General features: G+C 51.3%; 1 protein-coding gene across 8 annotated transcripts in view; it reads left to right on the top strand.

The window, feature by feature from the left end:
• The window catches only part of RPH3AL (rabphilin 3A like (without C2 domains)), a 36,712-nt gene extending 16,100 nt beyond the window's left edge, over positions 1-20,612 (top strand). For 6 of the 8 annotated variants that reach the window (XM_041482821.1, XM_041482827.1, XM_041482825.1 and 3 more), the window contains 4 exons: positions 5,471-5,639; positions 11,005-11,112; positions 12,667-12,843; positions 18,177-20,612. In XM_041482821.1, the coding sequence (XP_041338755.1) occupies positions 5,471-5,639; positions 11,005-11,112; positions 12,667-12,843; positions 18,177-18,211 (489 nt within the window). In that variant the 3' untranslated portion in view covers positions 18,212-20,612. The remainder of the gene's footprint in view (positions 1-5,470; positions 5,640-11,004; positions 11,113-12,666; positions 12,844-18,176) is intronic. The other 2 variants (XM_041482826.1, XM_041482828.1) reach the window with 2 other exon arrangements.
• The last annotated feature ends 5,288 nt before the right edge of the window (positions 20,613-25,900 follow it).

Genomic DNA, 25,900 nt, shown 5'->3' with positions numbered 1-25,900 from the left:
CTTTAAGGTGGGTTCAAGTCTGTCTCCTTTCTTATTCATGCTGCTGCTGGTGCCCTGAGCAGGAGAAGGTTGGAAGGGTGACAGTGAGGGCACACAGACATCAAATCATCCATCCCCTGTGTCTTCCTACACGCCCTGCCTTTATTTTGGGGGTTTGGGAACTGAGAATTAGAGAAACCTTGGCCAAGGGAGTTGAGGTAAATCAGAATAAATGTGGCCCAGCAGGATCTGGGGCTGCTTGGGGCTGGACATCCCATGCACCATCTAACAGCTGCAGCCTGTGGCATTGTCCACACTTCCTCATCCCTTCATTTCCCGTGTTATTATTTATCCCTGCAGGCTGGAATTGAGCCAGCAGAAGTTTAGTGATGCATTAGGGTTGAGGTTGGGGTTAGGGTCCCCCTTTTGCAGCCTTGGTTGTGATTAAACCATCACCCAGCCTGGCTCAAAGCCAGCTGTGGAAACATCAGTTCTCCAGTGCTTGGTGCCCACAGATCCCTCTGGGAATCCTGTCCTCAGCCTCTCTGCTGCTTTCTGTCTCCCTGGGAGGCTCCTCTGGGAGGGCTGTGCTGCAGAGCCGCGATCCGCTCTTATTTCTGGAGAGTGGAGGCGAGGGATGGGCTCTGCCTGCTGCTTCCTGGGATTCTGCCTGCATCCAGGCATCCCAGACAGAGCAGCAGGGGATGGGCAGGGCGAGGGGCTGTGTCTGCAAAGGGAACATCCCCCAGCAGCCTCACACCATCAGTGCCTCACCACCAGACCTCACCTGCACCCCTCCCGAGGCATTTGTCCCAGCTGTTTGCAGAGGGAGCTGTGGAAAACCCTCCTTTGGTTTTTCCAGGATTCTGTGGGTGTTTTTTCCTTCACAGTGTCTTTGGATGCTGTGGGTTGTGGTTTAGTGCTCCTGCAAGCAAAGGTAGAACCAAATTCAGCCACGCTCACGTTCACTTCTGAGGGCAAGAATCTCCCTTCCTCCTTCCCTGCTCCTTTCTTTGATCTTGCTTCACCTTCCAGCAGTCAGAGGATCCTGCAGGATCCCATGGGGAGCTCAGGGATGCTGATCCTGGCTGCAGCCAGCACGGGCTGTGGGTCTGCAGTGGAACTCCCCAGGAATGAGATCCCGGGGCAGAAGGGGAGCGGCTCCTGCAGCGCAAAGGTTGCAGCAGCAGAACTTGGCTGGCAGCAGTGCTGCTGGTAAATCCACAGCTGGAAGGATTCCCTGCTGCCAGGCCTCTGGCACAGCAGCACTGCCCATCCTGAATTAGCTGTGCCTGGCCGAAATCTGCCTGTCACCTCCTGGCCTGAAGGGGAAAAGGGACCTGCTGGGTTTTGTCGCATCCCTGCCCAGCCCTTTAACTCTCTGCACAGCCTTATTTTGACTGGTAGCACCAGATTCTGCAGTGCACCTTCCTGAATTACCCCTTATACATATATTTTTATATATATATCCATAATTAGCCATGCTATCATTGTAATTAAAATCGTCTTGGAAGCGTTTGTGCACATTTACATTTGAATTGACACATCCAGAATTGTAAGGATAATGAAAGCAGTTTAAGTGGGGTGGGGGGGAAGCTTTTTTTCTTAAACTCCCTCGAATATGAAAGAGAGTGTCAGCTACCCGGGACCTGTTAAAAGTTTTAATTTGCCCTCTCTGCTTCACTTTCCTTTTCATTCCTTCTCCTCCACTACACAGCATTTTCAAGGCTGGCTGCATTTCTCAGTTCATCACAACAAACCACGCAAAGGGAGGAGCAGAGTCATCTCCTCCCCTTTTGCCCCCGGGGCTTCCCTTTTCAAATATCCACTCCTACCACTTGGAACACTGTAAAGCAACATAGCTTGGGGTTATTCCTGCCTGGCGTGACGATTTCCTGGCAAAACACCCCACGGATGGAGAAGGGTGTTTATTTTGGGTGACTCTGGATTGAATAGGAGCGATGTGCACCTGTTTGCAATTGAAAGAACTCATCAATAGCCTCTGCCATATTATTTTGGGGGTGGCAGCGAGTAGTTAGACTCAAAATAGTGTCCTCTAGAATAGAGCCACGGGTGGGAGAAAAAAAAAAAAAAGAGGCCTGATTGAATGGGGGATGATAAATGGTTGAAGGCTGGCAGGCACTGCAGCTTGAGAAACGTCGGGGTCAGGGGGGCGATGGATTTTGCTATTCCAGAAACAAAGCTTGGAATGGTAATTCCACTGCCTTTTAATTTCCTTCATCCTCAAGTGCCCAATGTGGGAGTCGACAGCAGCTTGCTGTAAATAATGTAATTGGAAATCTCTGTGTTATGGAAAGGCAGATGAATGCAGATAACGAGGCTGAGGAGCGCTGGCTCTCCCCAGCAGTACCAGGGCCGTGCTGGAGAGCTGGGACAGAGAGAGGGGCTGTGCTGCAGGCAGGGCATGCCAGCAGCTCCTCCCAGGGTGGCTGCATCTGCAGGTGCCTTTTTCCTGGCTGTAGCCCACAGGAAGCTGCTTCCCCACCTTTTGGTATTGGTGGTGTCAGCGTGGGAAGGTAAAAGTGGTGGTTTTCCTCTCACCGAGCCCAGGTCGCTGTGAAAAAGGGCTGCAGGGTGGGAGCTGGCATGAGCAGGAGGTGATAGAGCAAAACGTGGCTTTGTCACCGAGCCCAAATTGCTGTAGAGGAAAGGGCTGCAGGGTGGGAACGCTGCATGGCACGGGCAGGAGATGGTGGAGCAAAATGTGGCTTTGCAGCAGAGCTCTTTTCTAAGCATCTCTGTTTGGGGGATGTGGTTTGGTGAGGAGGGCTCTGGGGAGACTGCAAGTGTTTGTTGTGATTCCCTCAGCTGTGATCCACCTCTTTATCAGCAAGCCCTAATGTTTTCCCTCTTCAGGAGCTTGTTTTAGCACTTGTATGCTCAGAGCAGCAACATGAGTCTCACCAGGGCCCAGTGATTCTCTGTCAGGTCCCATTTCCAGGCTGCACTTGAAAATGCTCGATAAAATCCCCATCTGCTTCTGCGTGTGTCATTCCATAGCTGCAATGATGGCTTGATGCAGCTTTAATGGGAATATTATCAGGGTTGTAAAAGGCATTTATCTGTCATGGCCATGGCTGTCCCTCTCCCTGGTGACATTCCAGCTCCACCCAAACTCAGGCTGCTGTGGGGAACAAATTTCACCTGAATGTGCATCCTCCCTTCCTTGGTAAGAGTAAACTCCTGCTGGTAAACAAGTATTTTATTCTCAAGGCTCTGTTACAGTTGTATTAATCTAAAATCAAGCAAGGACTTTGCTGTCAGGCCACTCTGGCCATCAATCAAATCCCATCAATAGCAGTCAACAACATCAACCTTGGATCAAAACATGGAGTTTTGAGCTCAAACTGCCCCATGTGCAGAGCAGGATGTGATCCCTGGTGCTTTGGGATGGGCTGTGCTGCCAACCTGGAGGGCCAGAGGGACTGAATCCATCCAGGGGACAGCATCTTGCTGCAGTTATTTCGGAGCTGATTTCAAAACAATTTCGCTGCTGCGATAATAGGACCAAACTCTATTAGAAGCACCAATTTAAAGGGAATATGTATGCAGAGAATCAATTTTATAGTAGTATTACCACATCAGAGCTGGGGGTGTTATGTCATTAACTCTTTCTGTAACGACTTGCTTTGGGGTAGTGAGGAACCTGGGGGTGACCAGCCTTTGTTCCAGCCACCCGTGCTGTGTCTGATTGGTTTTATGGTGTGTCTAAATTGGAGCTCGCCTGAAGATAATAGGTCTCTCCAGTGCTTCAAATTAAATTACAGATGTTGCAAGGTCTGTTCAGAGAGTGGCTGTACCAGAGGGCTGTTTCCTCCCCAGCAGTTCATCCAGGGAAGGTGTGTGTGCACCGGATCCCCAGCGTGTGTCAGGGATGGACAATTTCCAGCCCCGTCCCTGTTCTCCTGCTGCTCCCAAAACCTCCAGCCTTCCTCAGGGACCCCTGGGCTTGCCCAGCCTGCAGCTCCTGCACGGGCCACGTGTACCTGAGCTCTGTGCAGAGATGTCTGTCCCGCACTTCAAAATCTGTTGCATTTCTTGATTCTCAGCAAGCAGAGCCTGTTCCTGCAGGGTCCCTGTGCTGATCTGCCATGTGCTGTTTGACACACTGCACCAACTGCTGCGAGTCCCCACGTGCCAGCAGAAGGGACAGAAGGAGCTGTGTCAGCCTGTGCCTTGCCAGGCTGGGTCACTTTGGCTGTTGGCACGGAGGAGAAGGAGCTGCTGAGGTGTCCTGCCTGCCAAACCCCCTCTGCAGAACAACAACTTGCAGTCTTGGGGGAAATTGGCTTCCCAGCTTTTTGCCTGGATGGCAGACTCACCCTCCTGCTGGGTGGTTACCCAGCAGGAGAACGTTGGTGGAGCTGCAGGATGCTCTCACCTGCTGGTTTGCAGACCCTGCTGTGATGCACGAGCCTCCCCCTTGCACGTGTGCTGGGTCACAGCAGCGCTCTGCTTTCTTCTCCTGCGGGGTGGATTTCTTTAAAAACCACATTCCCAGCTCCCCCTCTGCATTCAGATCACCTGCACTTGGCTTTCAAGACCCCAAACACAGAGATTTGAGCTCTCTTGGTGGCTCTGGGAACCAGGCAGCCATCAGTGTAGTGGTGCTGCTGCTGTCCTGCTTTTTCAATGTCAGGTTTTGTCACTACAGGTGTCCTCCTGAATGTCAGGTTTTGTCACTGCCCTCTGCTTTCATTAAGCTCTAAAGGCAAATTGCAAATGTGTTGCTGCAATTAGGGATATCTGCATTTGCACCCACTGCCATCGTGATGAAACTGTGTGTAAAGTGCTTTGGGACCTTGGATGATCGTGGGAACACTGATGATCTCCTTCACTCTGAGCAGAAGTGCCAGAAGTAAAAAATGATATTTTTACTATGTTAACTTATTTTTGCCCTGGCTGTGTCATTAGCTCATTATCAGGCTGCTGGAAGGCACACAAGAATTAGGTTTGTACGAGGCCATTTCTCCTTGTCTGAGCTGCCACCCTTCTCCCTTCCCCTGGCTTACAGCACGCTTTATATTAAATATACTTAATAGAGTGCCTTCATCATAAGCTGCATTAAAGCTAAATTGGAGAGGAGAGGCTGTTCTTACAGCAGATATTACAGTTTAGTGCTCGAGGTCCATTTCCTGCTGCATGTTCAGGTTATTTGAGTGTTGTTCTCATTCTGGGGTTTTCAAGCTCGTTACATGACCTGGCTTGGCCTGAATTGCTCTGTGAGATGAGCACTGGGGTTGTGCTGCAGGTCCAGCATGAGGCAGCACTTCTGCCATCACCTTCTGCTCCTCCTTCCATCTGTACCTGCTGCTTCCTCACAGCTGGGATTTTTCAGCTGTGGAAGGAGGACAGAGGCGAATCTGGGCAGGAATTTGGGATTGGGAGCGAGCGGCTCGGCCGAGCTTGATGGGGAGCTCATTTCGCTGTAAAAACCCAGCTTAAGGTGTCCTGTCTGTGTCTCTGGCAGGTCTGGAAGAGGTCTGGGGCGTGGTTCTACAGAGGGCTGCCCAAGTACATCACGCCCTTGAAGAGCAGCAGCAGAGCCCTGGAGCTGCAGGGCCAGCCCTGGCAGGGCGAGGCGGCCGAGCCCGAGAGCGTCGGGAGCAGCCGCTCCTTCACCTGGGCCAGGGGAAAAGGTTGGTTCTCCCACCCCAGGAAGGGTTGCAGAAGGAGCTGCCTTCTCCTCTTGCTTCCCAGCAGTCAGGGAAGTTGTCTGTTAGAGGTGTTGTCCCACGAGGTGTGGCGTGTTCCCCACGTGGATGTTGGAGTTCCGTGGTTTTTGGAGGATTCGCTGATATTTAAGTGCAGGTTGGTGACCCAGATTGGTCCCAGTCCTCCTGGAGTGCCTGTCCTACACTCCACCCCTGCTTTCCTCCATTCCTTGCAGCCCTCACCCCACTGTTTTTCATTCCTTCTCCTTCACTACGCAGCCATGGAACAGAGAGGAGCTGCTCCTGCTGATCTCCAGGGACTGTGCCACTGCAGGACAGCACTGTGCAGCCAAGGCTGACCCAGTGGCCCATTCCCTCCCTCCCTGCTCCTCGTTTCTGCTGCTCTGCTGGGCAGATTCCTCAAGTCACTGTGAGCTGGGTTAGGAATTGCTCTGCCAGCATGTGAGTGCTGCAGAATCAGAGCTGCTGCCAGTCTGCTTTGATTTCCTTTCTCTCTGTGTGGATTAGCAGAACTGTCTGGCCTCTCCCCTTCTGTTTTTTGCTGTTAGATCCCCTCAGCTGGAGAAGACCTCTCGAGTGAACCAGCTGCATGCACTCCTCCACTTAGCAGAAGTGCAGGGGGAAATAACCTTTTAATAAAGAAACCTCAGGAGCCTTGGGTTTACAAAGCTGCTCTTCAGGGCCCAGTTAAGAAAGCACTCCCAGCCCTACTGTAACTTTTGTAATTAAAGACAAATTAGATCAATGGTAGATGGTTGTGTTGCCCTCCAGGAGATGCTTGGAAGGAGTTGTCTTAGCAGAGGGACTGATTGATGAGGTTGTTTTTTGTTCACATTAAGAGTTGAAGCTGTTGAGCCCAGGCCTGGCCTGCTGCTTAGTTCAGCTTTTCGGCTGATTTCTGTTTTTTGGAGAAGGCTTCCCCATAAATACAGGCAGGAGCAGGGGGAGGACAGCAAAGTGACCTTTGGTAAGCTTTGATGTGGGTGGTGAGCTGCCTCTGTCCCTGCTCTCTGATGTTTGTCTGGCTGCTGCTTTATGGCTTGGGTAATATTAATTTATGGCTTTATTTTCTGGTGCTTTTTTTTTCCCTGTTGCCCTTCTCTGTGAGGCTGCCTGTCCTCTGGCCAGCTTTCAGTGGGCACTGCAGGCTGTAATTCATCTCTGGAGCTGGGAGCTTGTGCATCTCCCCCCTCCTTTTCCCTCCTTTGAAGCTGCCAGTGCTGGGGCTCCTGCTGTTTGTCATCCCCCAGCTCTGCCGTGGAGATCCACATCTCCAGCCTCCTTCCCCCGTGGAGATGTGGATCCGTGATACTGCCACGGTGACTCTGCAGCTGGAGCTGGGCTGAGCTGGTTCCCCCTGCCTGGCTGATGGCATTTGTCAGCTCACACCTCCTGCACGCTCCCCCAGACACGTCCTTGCAGCTCGGAGCACAGCCCCGGAGCTTGCTTGGCAGGATGTTCCTGGGAATGAGCTCTGGCATTTAACACTCCTGCCTCTGACAGGCTGCTCTCCCCGGGGTTCCCATCATCTTGGCCAAGCCCTGTCCAGCCCCTCTGCTGGTCTCTGATGTGCTGAAGGAGCCAGCTCTGAGCTCTTCAGGTGGGGCCAGCCCAGTCCTGCCACAGCCCCTGGGCACCCTCCATGCCAGGAGCTGCCGTGCAGCAGAGATGGGACAAACTTCAGGAGTCCCTTTTTCCCCCTCCAAAGGGAGGGATCAGTGCCAGAACCTGGGAATTTGCTCCCACTGCAGGAGGGTGGAAGGCAGAAGTTTTATTTTTGCACGCCCAGTATTTCTCCTGTGCTCGCTGACACTGGGATTTGCTGGTGCCTTTAGTTTTTCTGTTATAAACAAGCAGTTGCCATGGGAACCCTGCTATTAATTAAGGCACAAATGTATTGTCAGGAGGAGAATAGCAGCAATATTTCTTTTTGCTGGGCAGCAGCTCTCTGCTCCATGTGCTGGAATGTGGGTGGGATTCTGCACTGGGTCAGGAGGAGGGAGCAAGAGCAGCAGGGTTTTCCTCATCCAGGCTCTGAGTTGTGCAGGAAAAAGGTGGGAAGCAAACAGAAGTGTGATCCCTGAGCTGCTGCACTCTTTGGCAGGAGGGCTGCCTGCTGGTCCCTGGGGGATTTTCCTGCTCCATCCCTGTTGCCAAGTCATGGGATGTGCCAGAGGCGCGGGAGCAGCAGTTGGGCAAGGGGGGATGCAGTGGCCAAATCCCCGAGGGATGGAGCAGAGAGGGATGTGCTGGGGAGCGTCTGCAGGCCACCAAGGAGACACCCAACTTGCCAACTTTGCAGTGGCAAAGCTGCAACTTGTGCTGCTCCTGAAAGGGACAAGGGCTGGGTCCAGTCACCTCTTCTTGGAGGGGCACAGGGTGTGATCTGGCAGGGGAGCTGCCCTCAGTGGGACCCCGGGCTGTAAAAATCCTCATTTTCTCTCACTTCCCCACCTGCAGTGACCAGGAAGCTGTCGCCCTCCCCGCTCTCTGTGCTTGCCAAAAATCTGGGTGCTGCAGGGCAGCCCTGCTCAGGGACTGTGCTCATCCTGGGGCTGTGCTGGAGCTGTGATTCCCACGTGCTTTTGCTGTTTCTGGCAGCTGCAGGAGGTGCCAAGGGCTGTGTGTGTGCCAGGCTGGGCCCTGCCCTGCGCTGGCAGCACCGGGGAGCTGGGATGGCTCTTCCTGTGCCAAAAACACACATTTAACACCAGCTCCCAGCCCCAGCCAAGTGCTCCTTCCCCTTGGCTCAGCACAGCCTCCCCGTGTCCTGATTTGTCTCTGGGGTAGAACAGCCAGCAGTTGTCCTTCACCATCCCCTGGGTGCCCCTGGCTTGGGGATTGAGCCACGTGTGGAGGGAGCTGGGCTCTGCCAGCAGCTGCAGGGCTCCAGGCTCCCAGTGAGTGACCCATTCCCTGGGGAAATATTGCTTTTCTAGCAAGTTTTATCTCGGCAGATTTTGTTTTATGAGCTTTTTTTTTCTTTTTTTTCTTTTTTTTTTTTTCTTTTCCCAGTCAGATGGAGATAGGGATAAATCTGTTCCATCCTCTGAAAGAACAGCTGTCCAACAATTCTTATTGATATATCAGCAACTGCTGGAACACCAGATTTAATACTTCTGGGCTCTGGAAAGTGCCAGCAGAAGGTTTGCATGAAGGATTACCTGAAAGGGAGACTTTGGTGCAGTGAGTAAAAGACACTCTTATTGGCAGCAGAGGAAATGAGAGCAGACAGGGCTGGTCCTGTGGTGAGAGTGCCTTCGAGTCATTAATATTTTCTTCCTCTTGTGCTGGTTCTCTCTGAGCTGCTGAATGGCAGGAGGACAGGCAGCTAAAGTCACCTCCACTGATTCACTGGGGCCTTCTCCAAATAAATCCTGGCTCCCAGCATTTTCAGAGGATTCATGGAGGAAGGAGCTGTTCTGAGGAAATGGATTTTGTGAATCCAGGAGAGCAAAAAAAAGAAAAAAAAATAAAGATGATGACCAAGTGGACCAGGACTTCATTTTCTGAGAGAATTGAGCAATAAGATGGTCAGAAGGAGTCTTGCAGCTGAGATTTGGATTATATAGGAAAAAAAACCCACTCTGGTATGTATGGATTGTTTTTAACAGTGTTTATATAGAACTCCCCACCTCTCCCAGGGAGTTCTGAAGATGTTTTTCCTGAACCTGAAATTCCCAGGTAGTAATGAAGATGTTTTTTTAGACAAACCTTTGCTTTGAAGGCTCTTAGCCAGCATTGCAGCCCCCCAGCTTTTAAAAGAGCCTTTTTCTGTGCAGGGTGTGTGTGAGGAGCTGCCTGCCAGGGCAACTTCAATAATGCTTTGCAATAACACTGGCTGCCAGCTTTAATATCCTCAGAGATGTTAGCATGACTTTAGGTATTCATTCCTCTTTTTTTTAAATGAAATATTTTGTGTAGTACAGATCCTTGAATACAGGAGTGCCTGCAGAGGTGCTTGGCAGGAATATTTGACAGCTCCTGCTCTGTGCAAGGGGAGGGATTCCCATCCTCCTGCCCTCGGGAGTGCTGAGGGGTTTGGAGAGATGAAATGACAGCTCTGTGTTACCCCATGCTTGTCACCTTGTTCCCCTTCACCCACGTCCCTCTCTGAGCCTGGGCACTGGGAGAAACGCTGGGGTTTGTTCAGTCACAGAGAAAATCACTTTTCACAGCAGTGTGAGCTTCTGGAGACATCCTGGTGGGTCTAAAAAAAAATCATTGGGGCTTCCTTTTCCCACAGGAGAGCTGCAGGTTGCAGTGTCACCTACTTTACATCCCTCGTGGGCTGATTTTGTACTTTTCACCAGGAGTTGGGACCTGCTGTTTGAAGTGGCTGCCAGGAGAGCTGGTATCTGCCTGCTCAGATGGAGAAGTGCAATCCCTCAAACAAAAACCAGATTTTTTTCCCATTACCTTCCTCCTCAGCCCCACCATTTCTGTTCTGAGATCAATCAAACCACCACAAAAACCCAGGAATTGGGGAAAACACCATTTTTATTTTACCCAGAGCAGCTGTCAGTCGAGTTATCTTTTACACCAGTGTGAGCAGGAGAGGTGTTTGCATAATTGCATGGAAAAGTGGAAAGAACCTGCCAGTTTGGGAAGCTGTGTCTGGCAAAACGAGGCTTCTCCAGCTCTTCTGGAAAATATGGGGAGTGGAAAGCAGCAGGAAGAGAGCCAGGATTCAGGGGGAAGAAAAACACAGAGGAAAAAAAGCAGCTTTGAGACAGGAAAAGAGGCTCCTTGAGGAAAAGCAGTGACCCTTTGGAGCTTTGGGGATGCTGGAGTAACAGAATTTGCTGATGGGGATGGTTGGATGTGCTCAGGATTTATCTGGTGTTTTCCTCTGAGATCCTGCCACGCTGGAAATGCAGCTTGGAGGGGAACAGCCTCTCTGCCCACATCACCCAGGGGTGGAGCAGGTGCAGCTGAGCAGGAACCAGCCCTGCACCATCCCTTAGAGGGTCACTTGGGGTGGGAGGCAGCAAATACCAGGAGGAGGGGGCTTGCTGGGGTGCTGGGATGGGTCAGTGGGAGCAGAGAGTGGCACAGGAGCACCCCCATGGTCCCTGTCAGCTTTAGGAGAGAAGCCCTGGGGGTGTCTGCACCTTCCAGAGTTATCAGTCATCTGCAAGGAGTAAAACCACATCATGCAGCTGTGGGGGACCTGCAGGTGGGGTCTCCTTTGGAGAGGGAGCAGGTGAGCAGGGAGTCAGAGTTGGTTCCTGTTTGATTTGCATCCATCTGGCGGCTCTCTGGGAAGTGTTTGTGGACGTTGTGGATAAGTGGCTCTCTCCTCTCCTCCCCCTGGTCTTCCCTGCAGCAGTTTCCAGTGACAGCGAGAGCGACTCAGAGCTCAGCTCCTCCAGCCTGGATGACAAACCCGTGGGATCCAAAGGCTCTCAAGGGAGGAAGCTCCAAGCAGGAATGGGTGAGGAGCTGCAGTTCCTTGTGGCTGGAGGGTGGGAGGTGAAAAGTGCTCCAATGTTTGGCTCTTGGCTCAGCTGCCCTGCCTGCTGTGCTGGGTGAGGGTCTGAGCTTTTCTCCCTGGGATTTCTCCCTGGCTCCTTCCATGGCCTGCAGCATTCCAGCAGCTGGGAGCTGCTCCTTATTGTATTTGCTGGGTCCCTCGTGACAGGGAGGAGTGATGAATCTGACTCCATGTTCTCAGAAGCCTAATTTATTATTATATTATATTATATTATATTATATTATATTATATTATACTAAACTATACTAAAGAATACAGAAAGGATACAGACAGAAGGCTAAAAGGATAATAATGAAAACTTGTGGCTCTTTCCAGAGTCCTGACACAGCTTGGCACTGGTCGGCCAAAGAGACAAAACAATTCACATGGAACCAAGGGAACAGTCACCTGTTGGATAAACAATCTCCAAACACATTCCAAAGGAGCAAAACACAGGAGAAGCAAATGAGATAATTATTGTTTTCCTTTTTCTCTGAGGCTTCTCAGCTTCCCAGGAGAAAAATCCTGGGAGGAGGGATTTTTCAGAGAATGTGAATGTGACAGCTGCTGGCACCAGCTCCTCACCCCTGGCTTCACAGCACTGGGATCACTGGTGTTTCCTGGGAGCAGAGCAGCAGACCTGGGGCTGACCCTGCTCCTGAGGGCTCCTGGCTGGAGCTGGGATGTTCCTGCTCCTGTAGGACCCGGCTCAGTGCCCACAGCCTGCAGGAGTGGCAGGGTAGGACAGTCAGGACGGACGAGACAAGGGATCTCTGGAATGTGTGGTTTATTGCAAAGGGAACTGTGGTTTATTGCAGAGGGAACTGTGGTTTATTGCAGAAGGAACTGTGGTTTATTGCAGAGGGAACTGTGGTTTATTGCAGAGGGAACTGTGGTTTATTGCACAGGGCCTGGGTGCAGGGCCCTGCTGGGAGCTGCAGCCACAGCTCTGAACAGGCTCCAAAGAGAGAGGTAAAAGAGTGGTGGAGAGAATGAGAGAGCGAGAAAGAGTAAAGAGAATGAATGCAAGAGCGTGGTAAAGAGAGAATGAACCAATAGTTCCCGTTACAATACCATAAATCTTCTTCTGCGTTGAATATTCTAATTCTCACTAGCCAATCTAGTACAAGATACAAATCCTACAGCATTTACATACGGCCTATAAGAATCATTACATTACCGTACTGTGTTACATTTTAAACCCTAAAAACTGCTCTTTGGACCCCTTCTGCCCAGCTAGTAGGGTATGCTCTGACCCTTGGGCCTGTCTGCAGGCAGAGGGGATTGTTCCATCAAAAGGGGATTACCTTCAGCCAGCCATACCATTGCTTTCCAGTTGCTCAGTAACTAAGATATCTCAAAGCCTGCTCTCATTTAAATCTTGCTTCGCTTATAGTTTCCATGTTCTCAAAATCTTTTGCTAGGCAATCACATTTATAAGGCTTTCCTGTTTCGTCTTCCCCAACAACACCCGCTTCCCACGCCCTCAGCAGCATCTCTGTCCTGTCCCTGCAGCACCCACCAGGGGACCCAGCCAGGCCAGGGGCACAGCCCTGGGGACCCCCCCGTGCCCCCAGGTGTGGGGGAGCCACAGCAGCCTGGGCAGCGAGCAGGGGGCCGAGCTCAGCCCCACGGAGAGCGGCCGGAGTGACCGAGCCTCGGGCAGGCGCCACAGCGACACCGGCACCCCTGGTAAGCTGCACCCCACCTCGGGGCACATCCCTGCTTTTTTGGGGCTGGATTCCCTGGCAGCACAGCTTTCCCAGAGGCTTTGTGTGCTTTCCCAGAGGCACAGAAAGCTGTGGCCCCGCGATCGCTTTTCTCTGCTTCTTTTCTTTGTGTTAGCAGATGCTGTCGCAGTGTCACACCTTCTTCCCTGAATGCAAAACCTTCTTCTGCATCATGAGTAATGGTCTGGGGTGGGAGCTGCCTGCACCCACGGCCAGGAGCACTCGGAGCCTGGGGCTGTGGCCCTGCAGAGCTCCTCTGTGTCCTGCAGAGCCAGCAGAACAGATTGAGCTCCTCCTGAAGCAAAGCAAAGTCCAGCAGCTTTATGAGACTGAGTAACATTTTTCCTGAAGTGAGGTTGCTCTTAAAGCCAAGCATGGCTCTTCCCAGAACTCTGCAGTGCAGAAGAAAGACACTTTTTCCCCCTCAAAAACCTCAGAACAATTAAGTGACTGGGAAAGCAGAGGCTGCTATCACACCTGAAGCAGCTGAAAGAGATGCAAATGTGTTCTCTCTGCAGCTCCCACTAATTTAGTCACTAACCCCTCAAGTTATCATCCAGCCCTGCTCCCTCCTGAGCATTCCTGCCCTCTGAACTGCCTCTCCTGTTCTTCCTGAGCCTGCTTGGTGCTGGCCATGTTGAGGCATAAATTGGATTAGAGAAGGCAGGTTCATCCTTCAGTGCACCAGGGAGTTGTGGTCCCCCTCCCTCCTCACGCTTCCTGCCAGAAACAGGCAGCACAAAATTTTTCCTCTGCTCTCCCTCCCTCCCTCCCCAGCTCCCAGAAAACTTGTAGTTTTCTTTTAGTTTTTCACCAGACAAACCAAACAAGTGATTCTTCTGCTCTGTCCTTCCTCCCCCTGGATTAGAGCCTGCCCTGGGCTGGGGGGTTTATTTTAAGCTCTTGTTGGGCAGGATTAGAGAGGGTGGATTCCTGCTGCCGGTGGAGAGGAGCTGCAGGTTGTCCTTGGGATTGGAATGGTGTTGGTGGACAGCAGGTGACCCTTTGGGTGCTGCCTCTGATGGATGGATGGATCCACTGCTGGACAATGTGTTTGTACTCAGTGTTCTGTAGCTTCGAGCCAACATCTGCCTGGCCATGACAGTGCAAACACTATTTCAGAGGCCAAAAAAAAAGAAAAAAAAACCCCTTTTTCCTGCTAAAAACTCCATATGCAAAGCTTGGCACAAGGGGTCAAATCTTTCCAGTGGGATCTGCCTGTAGATGGGGGAGAGCAGAAGTGACAGGCAGCATGGGCTGATATTTAAAAAAAGGAAAACTGTAGCAATCTCCTGAGCCCAGTTAAAGTTGGCCCTGAGATGCAGAGAGGATCCTGCTAAGGAAAAGGTTAAGCTAGGTTGGCTGCCTGGGGAGTTTCTGTAAAGATCTTTCTTATGTCTGGGGTCATCTTTTTCTCAGTATATTCCTGCAGAAGGGGCTGCTTTGTTCAGACCAGAGCTCTGGTACAGGCTCCCCAAATCCGGGCAGGGAGGCAGGAAATCAGCAGTGAGTACTTCAGCACTTTGGGTGCCTCTCTTTGCCAACAAACAGAGGCTGCTCTTGCTGTTGATGTATTTAAAGAGTGGTGGGTGCTGGATTCAGGGTTCCCAGCATCTCCCTGCCTTTTGGACATTCCCCAAGCTCTGCCCCAAAAGCAGAGCAAGGGGCAAAGATCCTTCCTCATTTCAACTGCTGATCCTCAGCTGCAGAATTGGGCTGCTAAAAGATGATTTTCTTCACCTTTAGAGCACCCTGTCAGGAGCAATTTTTGCTCCATATTATCACCTCAGGTGTTGTTCTTTCTTTGCACTTCTTTTCTCACCTCTGCTCTAACTCCGCTCTCAAGTGCGACTTCGCAGAGCATCCTGAAATCCCAGGCCACCTCCAGAGCAGGGAACTGGGGAGAGGTGCTGCAAAAGCAGCTGCCCTCACAGTCCTGGGCTCTTTCAGCCTGAAGACCAAGCCAGCAGCAGGGTTTTGGCCAGGGGAGGACAAGGAGCTCTTGAGGAGAAGTTGGAGGTTTCCAGCGCACTGCTCCAGCTCCGCCTGGGCTTTGCTGAGGCAGATAATGAAGCCTGGAGTTTGTCATAAAATGACTCATTGTCAGAGCTGCACTGGGATTTAGGCAACCTCAGCCCATGAGCCAAAGTTTCAGAAGAGTGCTGAGTTGAGAGGCTGCCAGTTTTATTATTTTTAATTTTTTTTTCTTTTACCACCTGCTCTCAAAGCCTTTCAAAAGCCCCGTGTTCCTTCTGCTTCTGAAGCTCCAGTTCCTGGAGGTGCCTGCTCTGACGTGATAGCTTTCAAGAGGAAGGTCACGCACTCATTGTGCTGAAGAACGTTTTATCCTACAAAAAAATTAAATTTGCACATATGGAAGAAGCACAGTCTTCCTTTTCCCTCTTACTTGCTCCCAGCTAGGGCAGGTGACTCACCTTGTTCTGGCTGCACAGCTGATGCTGAGAGATGCCTTAAAAAAGAGCAAAATCCTCACTTGTGTTGATTATGATGTTTTTATTAAGGAAGGGGAGTATTAAACAGAATGAAACAAAGAAATAATCAATATCTTACAGTGGTTTTCATTAGCCCAGGGAGAGCTTTTAATGGAGATAACAAATCCGAGCTTGGGGCTGCTGCAGGGGGTAAATGAAACCAAAGTCATCCCCCTCAGATCAGCAGCAAGTTCTGCACTGATGGGTGCCAGCTGATGGAGTTCTCAGCATCTTCTGAGGAATCTGTCCCAGAAATGGTGAATCCTGCTGGCTGTTCCACGAGCAGCTGGCTGCTGGGGAGTGGGGAATGAGCCTGGCATGGGCTGTGGGGCTGGAGAGTCTCAGATTCCTGCTGGAATCAGGTCTGAGAGGCAGCCAGGAGAGAAGCTAATGAGCGAGTGCAAATCACAGCCTCCCCATCTCTGCCTGCTTGCCAATGTGTTGTCTAAATCATTAATACTTAAAGAGTGGTGCACCAGCTGGCACTTCAACAGAGCCAGGTTAAACGGGGCTGGGGGCTGAGACGGGGGTGGCACTGCCTGCTGAGGGTGAGAAATGTTCTGCTCTGCAAGCAGGGGGTGAGACCTGCTGGAAAGATGCCCAGATGCCACCAGGTCCAGCCTGAACCCTTCTCCTGGGTGCCTCCTTTGTGCTGGGAGAGGCTGAGCAGAGCTGAGGGAGATGGACAGGGAGTGCTGCTTCCAGCTCTCCCTAATTTGGGGGGATTTATGTCCTGTCTTTCAGGAATTGACTGGATTTAGGAATGAGGTGGTGTCTCTCTGTGGGCTCAGTGCCTCCCTGGCTGGGCTAGGCATCCACTTTTGCTCATAAATATTCAAGCTGTTAATACATGAGCCAGGCAGAGCCATCCAGCATTATTGTCGTGGCAGGAAATTCTCTGGGCATCTTTGAAGTTAAAGCATTAACTTCTATTTTCACTTCCATTCTTCTTCTCAGATGTCTGCTTTGCTCCCTCAGGGACCATGAGGAGGTAACATTTTGCTTCAGTGGGTCTGACTACTCCATTCCATGTAGGAAGGGAAAAAAAAAATATGTCCTAACAGTAATTAGGCTCCAAATGAGGTAGTAATTTCTTTAATTACTTGCTTCATGGCAGTCTTTGGGGAGTTGACTTTTGTTTTCCTGTGGTTGGTGAGAAAGTTGCTTAAATGTTTTCAGACTTGTTCCTTGTTAGTGTGGATTTCCAGGGTTGGTTTTGCAGCAGGCTGGGAGAGGTGGGAAATCCCTGCTGCTCCTCCCTGTGCCTGCATTTAGGGCACAGTTTGGGAAGGACAGAGGGATCAGATGTGAAGGAAAGATCCTCACCCCCACCCATCCAAGCCTCTGCTCCCTTCACTGGCTGCCTCACCACATTTTGGGTACTGCTCTTTTGCTCAGAGCTCACTGGGATTGAGTTTTCCTGCTGCCAAGGAGGATAAGTTGTCTGTCTTCCCCAAAGTGAAGAAATTGAATTGTGCCTTCATGGCTGAGGAGCTTTGAGCTGTCTCTGCCTCCTCACATCCACAGAGCACCAAGTGGTCCTGCTGTACTTATAAATAAAACACAGCTTTGGGTAGAGGCAGCATTAGGAAATGATTCAAAGTTTGCATTCCAGATACAATACATTTGTAAATATGAACCTCAGGAGAAGCCTGTGCCCCTTTCCGTGTTTGAGGGAATTAAAATATTTTCATCCTCGAGTGGTAGAAGCAAAACATTTCCAGCTCTTTCAAGCCTGGCTTGGAGTTCAGCAAATAAAGGCTTGAGTAACTAAAAAATAAATTACTTTCACTACTCCTGTAACTCTTTATGGAGTTCTAAATTGAAGGCTTCTTCCTTCAAAATAGAGGGATGACAAAGATTCATTCTCTCAGCTCTTTCACTCAATATATCAGGAAACAAGTCTGCTGCTGAGGATGAAACTCCTATTTTTGTGCCTTCTTTCCCCCTGCAGAGGTCTGTGCTCTGGTCTTTGATCAAACAGCCAGTCTGGCCTCCTGTCCCCACCTCCTCAGACTCCTTCTCTGCCCTCTGCAATACATTCACTCCAGCTTTCCATTCAGCATTTTGCACAAAGCACCAAGGGCAGGAGTTGATGTCAGCTTTGCAAACAAAGCAGGGAAGGGAAGAGCAGGGGAAATCAGCAAGATAGAAGTGAAAAGCCTGGATTTTGGAGTCTTTGTAAACACACAGAGAGGTTCCGTGGCTGTCTTTTAACAGGGATGTCAGGCAGCAGCTGCTGGGAGGAATTTGCTTTGGGACTCCTGGTGCCTTGAACAATTGACACTGAATGCTGTGATTCCCCTGTCCTTTCTCCAAGAGGAGGAGCAGTGTGTCCCAGCAGAGCCTGAGCTTGGCCTGAAGGGATCAGCTCAGGTTTGTTCAGCCAACAGGAGACAAATCTGGAGCAGAGCAGGGCAGTGCCCGTGCCCAGCTCTGGGGCTGTCCCTGTGCTGTGCCTGCTGTCCATGGCCCAGAGCAGGAAGATCTCATGGCAGATCTGTCAGAGCTGAGCTTTGGCTTCCTCTCTGGCGTGGGGAGCACCTACTGAAGGAGCACTTCTAGCAGCACAACTCCTCATTTCTCCTCCTTTCCACATTTCCTTCCCCTGGCTTTTCTTCCTTTAATCAAGTCTAATGGGCCCTGACTGCTGGACTAATGACGCATAGATGTTCTCTTTATTATTTTTAGGGAGCTCTCAAAATGGCACTGAGCACACAAAAAGCAACACGAAATAACCGTGTGGAGTCTCTCCCCTTTGCTGCTTTCCAAACAAAACCTTTGTCCTTTGTTTGTTTTGAAGGCAAACCACGAGCCCACAGCAGGACACGGCTCTGATGGGGGCGAAGATGGAGCTGCTTTTTCCTGGATCCAGCACTGCCACTCCTCAGATCCCACTCCAGACAGGAGCTGCTGCCAGTGGTGACGTTGTGCCAGGCACTGGCAGCACGGTGGCAGCTGGGACAGCCCCTGCCAGTCCTCTGAGAGCCCCAGCAGAGAGCCTGGGGCTGGGATTTGCCCGTGGATCCCGTGGGGAAGGTGCTCCTTGTGTTTGCTGTCATTGTTTTGTTCTGGTTGGAGTTTGGAGGGGGCTTCAGGAGCCAGAAGCTCCTGATGATGAACCTGGTGAAGCTGTGCTCCTGTTCCCTGCCTCTCTGCTCAGGGTAAAGGAACCCTCCAAGGAGTTTGCTGTGTTTTTTTCACTCCCCTTGGCTCATGGGAGGGTGGGGGTCAGGGGAGATGTGTTCGCTGCAGCTCCTGGGGGGAGCACACCCCCAGCCCCAGCCCAGCTGGCTGTGAGTGCCCAAATGGGATAAAAGCTTTCAAATGACTTTATCCTGCAAAGCTCTGCAGATTCCCCTCCCACGTGCACACCTTACATGAGCAAGGGCCTTTTTTTTGCCTTTTTCCTGGAAGTCTTGAGCATCTGGCTGACTCTGGTGGTGTCATCATGAGTCAGGCTGTTGAAAACTGCGTGCCCTGGTCCTGCTTATCCTCCAGAATGGACATTTTCCCTCTAAGGCCTGACAGATGGGAAAAATCAAATTACCTCACATCTCTAGAGCAATTAGATCTTTGAAGGCCTGAACAAAACCCACACTGGGAGTCTGTGGATTTTATGAAATGCTTTGGAGCTGACCTGTCTATTATGAAGAAACAAAGGATTCCAAAAAGTTCCCTCTGAAATCACGGAGTTAAAGGCAATTTGTGCCCATTAATGTCAGCCTTTCCCCTGGTTATTTCTCTTTTGTTCTGTTTTCCTTTGCTCTGGGGCACTTTGTGTGCATGTAGTGTGTGTTCTTACAAATGGCTGCAGTATGAAGATAAATGAGATTGGGTGCTGGAACACTCGGGCAGGAGATGGGAAATCAATCCCTGACTTGCTTTCCAAATGAGCATGGCCAACAGAGGGCCATTCCCTCACTGCTGCCCCAGTTCATGTGCTGTGGCAGCTTGCTGGTGAAATGCTTCCAGCCCTTCCTCTGTGGTCTGTTCCTGCCCTTTCACAAATGGAAACAAAACCTTTGGAGCCCCTGGGCTCCCTGAGATGGCAGAAAAAGAAACCACTGAGTGTGAGGTCCACACCATCAGTGTTGGAGAGAGCAAGGGATGAGGCTGTTCTCCACTGAGGGATGTTTTATGGCGTGGTCTGCTGTTAACCTGGCCATTAACTGCATCTGTGGAATGGGTAATGCCAAAACCATCAGCTGTGTCTGAGAGAGGAACTCCAGCTGTCAGCTTTTGCTGAAGTGCTGGTGTGGTTTCAGGGCTGTTTCTTCTCAGAGCTGTAGGGTCTTCAGTTTCCAGTGTGTTTAGGCCTGTAGGGTCTTCAGTTTCCACTGTGTTTAGGCACCAAAAAGAGTTCTGTTTTGCCTTGAGGATTTTGGCAGTCCAGGTGAGGCTTGTCTTGCTCGTTACTGCAGCGCCTCGGACAGCCTGGCCTGCCAGCCAAAGTTAATTCCACAGCAGAAGGAGAAGGGAAAAGACTTTTAGGAATTGACTCTGTTTTCTTTAAAGCTCTTCCTTTCTCATCACCAGCCCTACACTGAGTTGGAAAGAGCTTTTAAAATCGGGAGTGTCATTTCTAGCTCTCCTTGGGTCCCCTGTGCTTCACTCCAGGGCAGGGCAGGCAGGTCACTCGTGTCCCCATTCCCACTCTCATTTCCCACACCAAGGGGTGCCAGCTCTGCACAGGAGCCTGGCAATCCTTGCTGTGCCACTGTGAGGCATCAGCTTGATTTTTAACTGAGGCCAGCTTTTATAAAACACTCTCAGAGATAAATTTGACGTTGCTCTGGTGCTAGTGAGACTGAAACCTTTTCTTTCTTACTTCTGTGTTTTAACTCCATGGGGTAATTCCACCTGAGTTTGAACCAGAATTGTTCAATCTGCTGTGGAAAAACTCCTTGGACAGAGGGAAGGATCTGGTCCTGGACAATGTGATCCAGGCACAATTGAAAGAGGAACATCTGCAGCTCTGTGCACTGTTTTATTTTGAAGACCACTTTTCCCTTTGTGGTGATTCTCTTGGTTGTGTTTTGTGGCTTTTTTTGGAATATTATCCTAAATCTGTACCTGTCTTTTGAGCCAGCTCAATGTGGGCAAGAAGAGCTCAGTGAATGTGCTTAGTCTGCTCTGGTCATTTGTGTTTATTATTTTCTTGTTCTCATCTCCACCCCTCACAACTTTTATGTGGTGTTTTCCTACTGGAAACAATAAAGCTTTTGCTCAGTAACAACTCCTTGCCATTTGTGAAACAGTAAAAAAAGGATTTTTTTTGTAGATACTCTCCAAATCCTCCGGCAAGGCAAGACAATAACCCAGCCAGTGGAATTGTGACTGGTGTGGCTGGACTTTAATCAAATCCTGCACTTGAAAGTCACCTTTTGTCTTGTCCCCTCCTCTGTGCCTGGTGCTGGTGCTGGCAGGGGCACAGATCAGCTCCTCAGCCCTTCCCTGAAGGTTTTCCACACTGCAACCAAGACTCACAAAGCAGCAGCAATTGTCCTTTTGTCAAGTGCTGTCCCCGAGGCTCGGTGACAAGCAGGCTCCATTCAACTGGCCCACCAAGAAGTGTCTCTGTGTCTCCTCATTGTTTGCTGAGCTCACACAGCCCTGGCTCTCCTGTTCCCTCAGCATTCAGCCTCAAGGTTTCAAATAGCTTTTTAATCTGTTTTTGCTTCCTAAAAGCTCCTCGGTAATTGCTGTTGGGATTGTTCTGCTGGGGAGCTGCCATCAGGCCAAGGATGGAGTGTGTCAAGGACCGAGCAGCTCTTGTGCTGCTGCTTCCCCTCTCTGCTTGCCATGACAACAGCCACCAGATGGGAGAGTCAGCTGTGGGATCTCTGCGAGTCAGGAACGCTGCCTGTGGACTGCCAGGCTCCCCTGTTGGGTTTTTACGCTTTGTTTTGGGAGGGGAGGGCAGTGCTTCCCCTGTCAGAGCCATCTGCGCGCTCGGCGTGGCCAGAGCCCGTGGGTGACCAGATGGCGTTTGGGAAACGTGGTTCTGGCCACTGCTGGGTCTGGAGAGCCTGCAGGAGGGCTTGGACAGTGAGACAAACTGGCAAACAACCTCTGGAGTTCATCTGTGAAACTGAACTTGGCTCCCCTCCCCTCCCAGAAGTTGTTTCCTTCCAGAGGAGAGGGCTGGTGGTGTCTCACCAGTTCCCCTCTCCCTTTTCTTCCTCCCGTCCCTTTGTTCCTCCCCACCTTGGAGACTGCTCTCCAGACTGCCCCCAGACCCATCACAGCCCCGTTCTGCAGGTGGCTGTGAGGGACACACAGCTCAGGGGAGCTTTTGGAAGGGCTGGTGCTGCACTCACATAACGAGACTCCCAGCAGGTGCTGGGTCAGGGATGGGTCAGCGCCTTGTGGGACACGTTCATCCTGAGTTCCTCATCCAGACTCCTCCCTGGCCATTTCCTCTGCCAGCAGCATGTTCAGGTAGTGCTGGGATTGCAGGAATGAGGACCTTGCCTTTACTCCAGGGCAGAACAGACAGCAGCACGATGCCAGCTGTCACCTCCTTCCACTTCTTATCAGCCTGGTGACTTGCTGCTCATCAGAGCCTTATCAGGAGAGGGCTGCTGGCAGGGACACCTCCCCCCGAGTGTGACTGACCTGCCATTTCAGAGCTGACAGATTCCCACAGGAGCCTGGCTGCTTTCAGCTATTTGCAATTATACAAATTTCTGTTGCAGCTCTGCTGTCCCAGCCCCTGGAGCTGCCCTGGTCTCAGGTTTTGGGACTGGATTTGGGAGCTGGGTGGAGACATCACACCTCTGAGACTGGTGCTGCACTGCTGCTGGGTATTTCAGAGACTCATCCTCAAAAGAATCCCCAGACTGATCCATTCCCAGCCCCTGGGACAGCAGCTGGATCACCCAGAGCAGCTGATTCCAGCATTCTTTATTTCCCAGCTGGTGAAACCAAGCCCAAGAAAATCTCAGTGCCCATCTGAGCCCCACTGTGGGAGAGCAGGGGTGGGAGGAGCAGCCCTGGGGCTGCTGACAGGACAGCCCTTCATCTTCAAATGGCACTCCTGCAAAATCACACCCCTCCAAGCAATCACACCGTGGCCGTTCAAATGGTGCCTTGGAGGAAAGAAAAATTAACTGAGAAATGCAAATGAGGGATGTAAATCTTCCAGGCTGTGTCTGGGAGGGACCTGTTTAATTAGCATCATTGAGCAGCCTTGATGTGGTGAGTGCTGAGGAGGAAACTTGCCAAATTCCCCCCGTTTAGATAGCAGGTGACTTGTGTTCTGTTTGAATTTCCACCTTGTGATTGTTTTTTCTGCACTTGCCAGAGTTGCTGTGCTGCCTGTAGCATAAGCAATTGGCTCTTGTGTCCTGGGCACCTTGGCATGGGATTTATTCATGTGATAAATACGAATATCCCTGTGAGGGTGTGGGTTGGGGAGTTCCTGAGCCTTTGTTTCTCCCTCACCCCTGCCTATCCCAGTGCTCTGGTGCCACGTGGATATTTTCAACACTGATAATGTTTGTGAGCTGCCTGGGAATTGCAGGTGAGGCTTCCCCCGAGGTGCTGCCTTGCCAGGTTTGCATCCCTCAGGCAGGCTGTGCTTCGTGCAGCCTCACAGATCTCTGTTCCTGACCTGTCACCGTGGGAGATGCTGGGATTAGGATGATGGAGTGCTTGGAGAGGATAAACAATAATGTTGCTACACCCAAACAATGCCTTTCGCTTCCCTCCTTTATTTTTCTGTCGCTTCCCCATTCAAGCCTAATAAGATCAGCGCAGATAATTTCTGTATTCGTGCAAAACATCATTTTCCCTCCTGTGCTTTGCCAGCTGCACTGCAGTGGGGAAGGCAAATTCACACTTTCTTCTGCTTGGTTATGAATGGGTGCATCTGCTCCTCCAAGATAGGGAAAGGAGGGTGAAAGGGCTGCAAGGGGAGAGAAGAAATCAGATGCAGCCTGGTGCATTACCTCTGTGGAGAGGGAGGCCTGCAGGAGTCAGGTTTCTGCAGCACAGGCTCAGTCCTGATGTGTTTTGGAGGTGGGTGAGACACCAGAGGCAGAAAAAAAGGGGTTTTGCTTAATGGGGCAGCACAGCCACCCCTCAGTGGGGCTGGGATGCCCCAGGGGGCTCAGTCCCACCCTGATCCAGCTGGGGCTGAGCTCTGTTCCTGCTCCTCCCCAGCTGGAATCACACCTGGCTCCCTGGGCTCTCTCCCACCTGTGCCAGGGATCCCCTGATCCTGCACCTCCACATCCCCAGCACCTCCAGCCTGGGCGGATGCAGGGCTGGAAGCTGCTGAACAGCAGCAGAACTCATTAACTGGGCTTCCTTTCCTCCCTCCCTCCTCTTTTTGAGGCAGCCCTGCTGGAGAGGTGAGGGGAGGGAAAAAGGGGTTGAATTTTCTCCTGTTATCTGCTGTGTCCAGCTGTGAGCTGGTCAAACACTGCAGTGGCCTCCAGCCAGCGTCCCATCGATATTTCCAGGGCTCTGCCCGAGCCCAGAACCCGGCAGTGATGCTGCAGCACCCTGCTCCCTCCTCCTGCTGCCGTGGTTTTGGGCTCCTGCCTCACTCCTGTGACACTTAGCAGCTGCCTTTGGCACCTGGTGGCAAAGTCAAGCATGTTCTTCCTCCAAAGCAGGAGTTTTTCAGCCAGAAATTCGGGTGATGTCCCTCCTGTGGAGGTGAGAGTCACCCAGCCTCTCTGCTGGGTTTGTTTCTGTTTCTCATGAGCTTTGTGAGTCCAGAAGTTTCCAGATACGGGAACAGCTCTGGCGTGAAATACAATGCACTCCACTTGAAATGAGGATAAAAGTTTCCCAGAGGGTCTCGACACGGCTTTTAGGAGTGAAACTGTGCCCACTTAACAGCCTGAGTGGCTGAAGCAGAGATGAGCTAAATGCCAGGCTTTGAAGGTGAGCAGGGAGTGGAAAAGGTGGTGGGTGGGGGCCAGGCTGCCTTCCTCACCTTCCTCAAGACAGAGACATCCCCCCAGGCTTGGATTCACCCAGGTGAGCAGTTCCTCAATGCTCCTTTTCCTTCCAGTTCCTTCAGGGGAGGAGGCAGCAGGTTTGGGTGAGCAGACCCCAAAACTCCATTTGAGCTTTTATTGGTGTGGCAGCATTGTTGTGTGCACCAGAAAAGGGGGGAGAGGGCTGCTCCAGCTCACAGCAGCCCAGGAGAACCTCCCAGCAGGAATCCCTGATGGGTTCAGGTGGGTTTAATCCCAAAGGACTTTGGGGGTTTTAGCTCTCTGTATCTTGCAGGCCAGCACTCAGAGATAAATCCCTGTAATTTGCAGGCTTGTGGTTACCCCGAGCCTGGATGGAAATGGTTTGGACACCCCTGGGCTGGTCCTGCTGTCAGTTTTATGTCAGCCTGTGGAAGGAGCCAGCAGCGATTTTGGGAGGCTGGAGATGCCTGGGAGTGAGCGTGCAGCTCCTGCTCCCCTCCTCCCAAATCATAATTCCAGGGTTCTGGAAGGATTTGGTGACTCCCTGAGCAGCTCTGCCCTAGGGAAGCACTCAGGGACACACAGCCAGGCAGCTGCCACCTGTCACTCTGTAATTTTGTGGGTGGGCTGCAGGACTTTGTGCTCAGATATCACTGCACTCTTTCATGCTGGAGCAGGTTCTGCTGAGGAGCCCAGGAGGGGAAACTGCTGATTTCTCACAGCTCCATAAACCTGATGTTGCCACCAAATTGTTGTGGTGCTGCTTTGAAGGAATTCTTGCCTTTCTGTGGTTGCACAGTCCGTATTTCTATGCTAAGAAATCAAGAATCAAATAATTGAATCTCCCTCCCCCTTTCCTATAAAATCGAGTAATCGAATCAAAGTGCATGTGATTTAAAAAGACAGAGAAAGGAGTTCATTTTGGGCTCCCTTTATTGGCCTCTTAAATTCTGAGCTTTGCAGCCTGCTGGGAGTGTTTTATGGATCCCTTTTCACAGCTGTGAGTAGCAGGGACTCAACTGCCCCTTTTCCTGGGACCTGGGAGGCAGCAGGACCTTGTGGCAGCTGGGGAAGGACAACTTTAGCCTGGGTGATCCCCAATGCTCAGGCTGGGGATGGATAAGGGGCATAGTGAGGTGCAACCTGTGTGAGGAAGACCTCGAGGAAGTAAAATTTTGCTGTTTGTCTGCAGCTGAGTGGTTTGGGATGGTCCCTGGGAGCTGGAAATGCCCCCTGGGTGGAGCTGCCAGTGGATGTGGCTGGTCAGCCTGGAGGCTGCCGAGGCTGCAGCCTCATCGGGGATGCAAATGGCATGTAAATTCATGTAAACATATGTCTCCGTGCAGGTAGCAGCTCGTGCCCAAATTATGCAAATGTTCTAATCCAATAAGGCTAATGTCATGATTATCCAGCAGCACGGGGTTCATTAATATGGTTCCCTGGCTCTCACACCCATCACTGTCAACAGGAGCACGCCGAGCTCTCCAGCAGCCCTGGAGCCACTCTTGGGGAGGGAAGAGGACATCCAGGGCATGGTGGCACCAGGAAGGACCCTCCAGCTGCCACATGTCCTGCCCAAGGTGTCACC

This window comes from Pyrgilauda ruficollis, unplaced genomic scaffold (assembly GCF_017590135.1).
Source record: "Pyrgilauda ruficollis isolate IOZ18807 unplaced genomic scaffold, ASM1759013v1 scaffold59, whole genome shotgun sequence".
In the NCBI taxonomy this organism is placed as follows: domain Eukaryota; kingdom Metazoa; phylum Chordata; class Aves; order Passeriformes; family Passeridae; genus Pyrgilauda; species Pyrgilauda ruficollis.
This window is presented reverse-complemented; position numbering and strand designations above follow the sequence as displayed.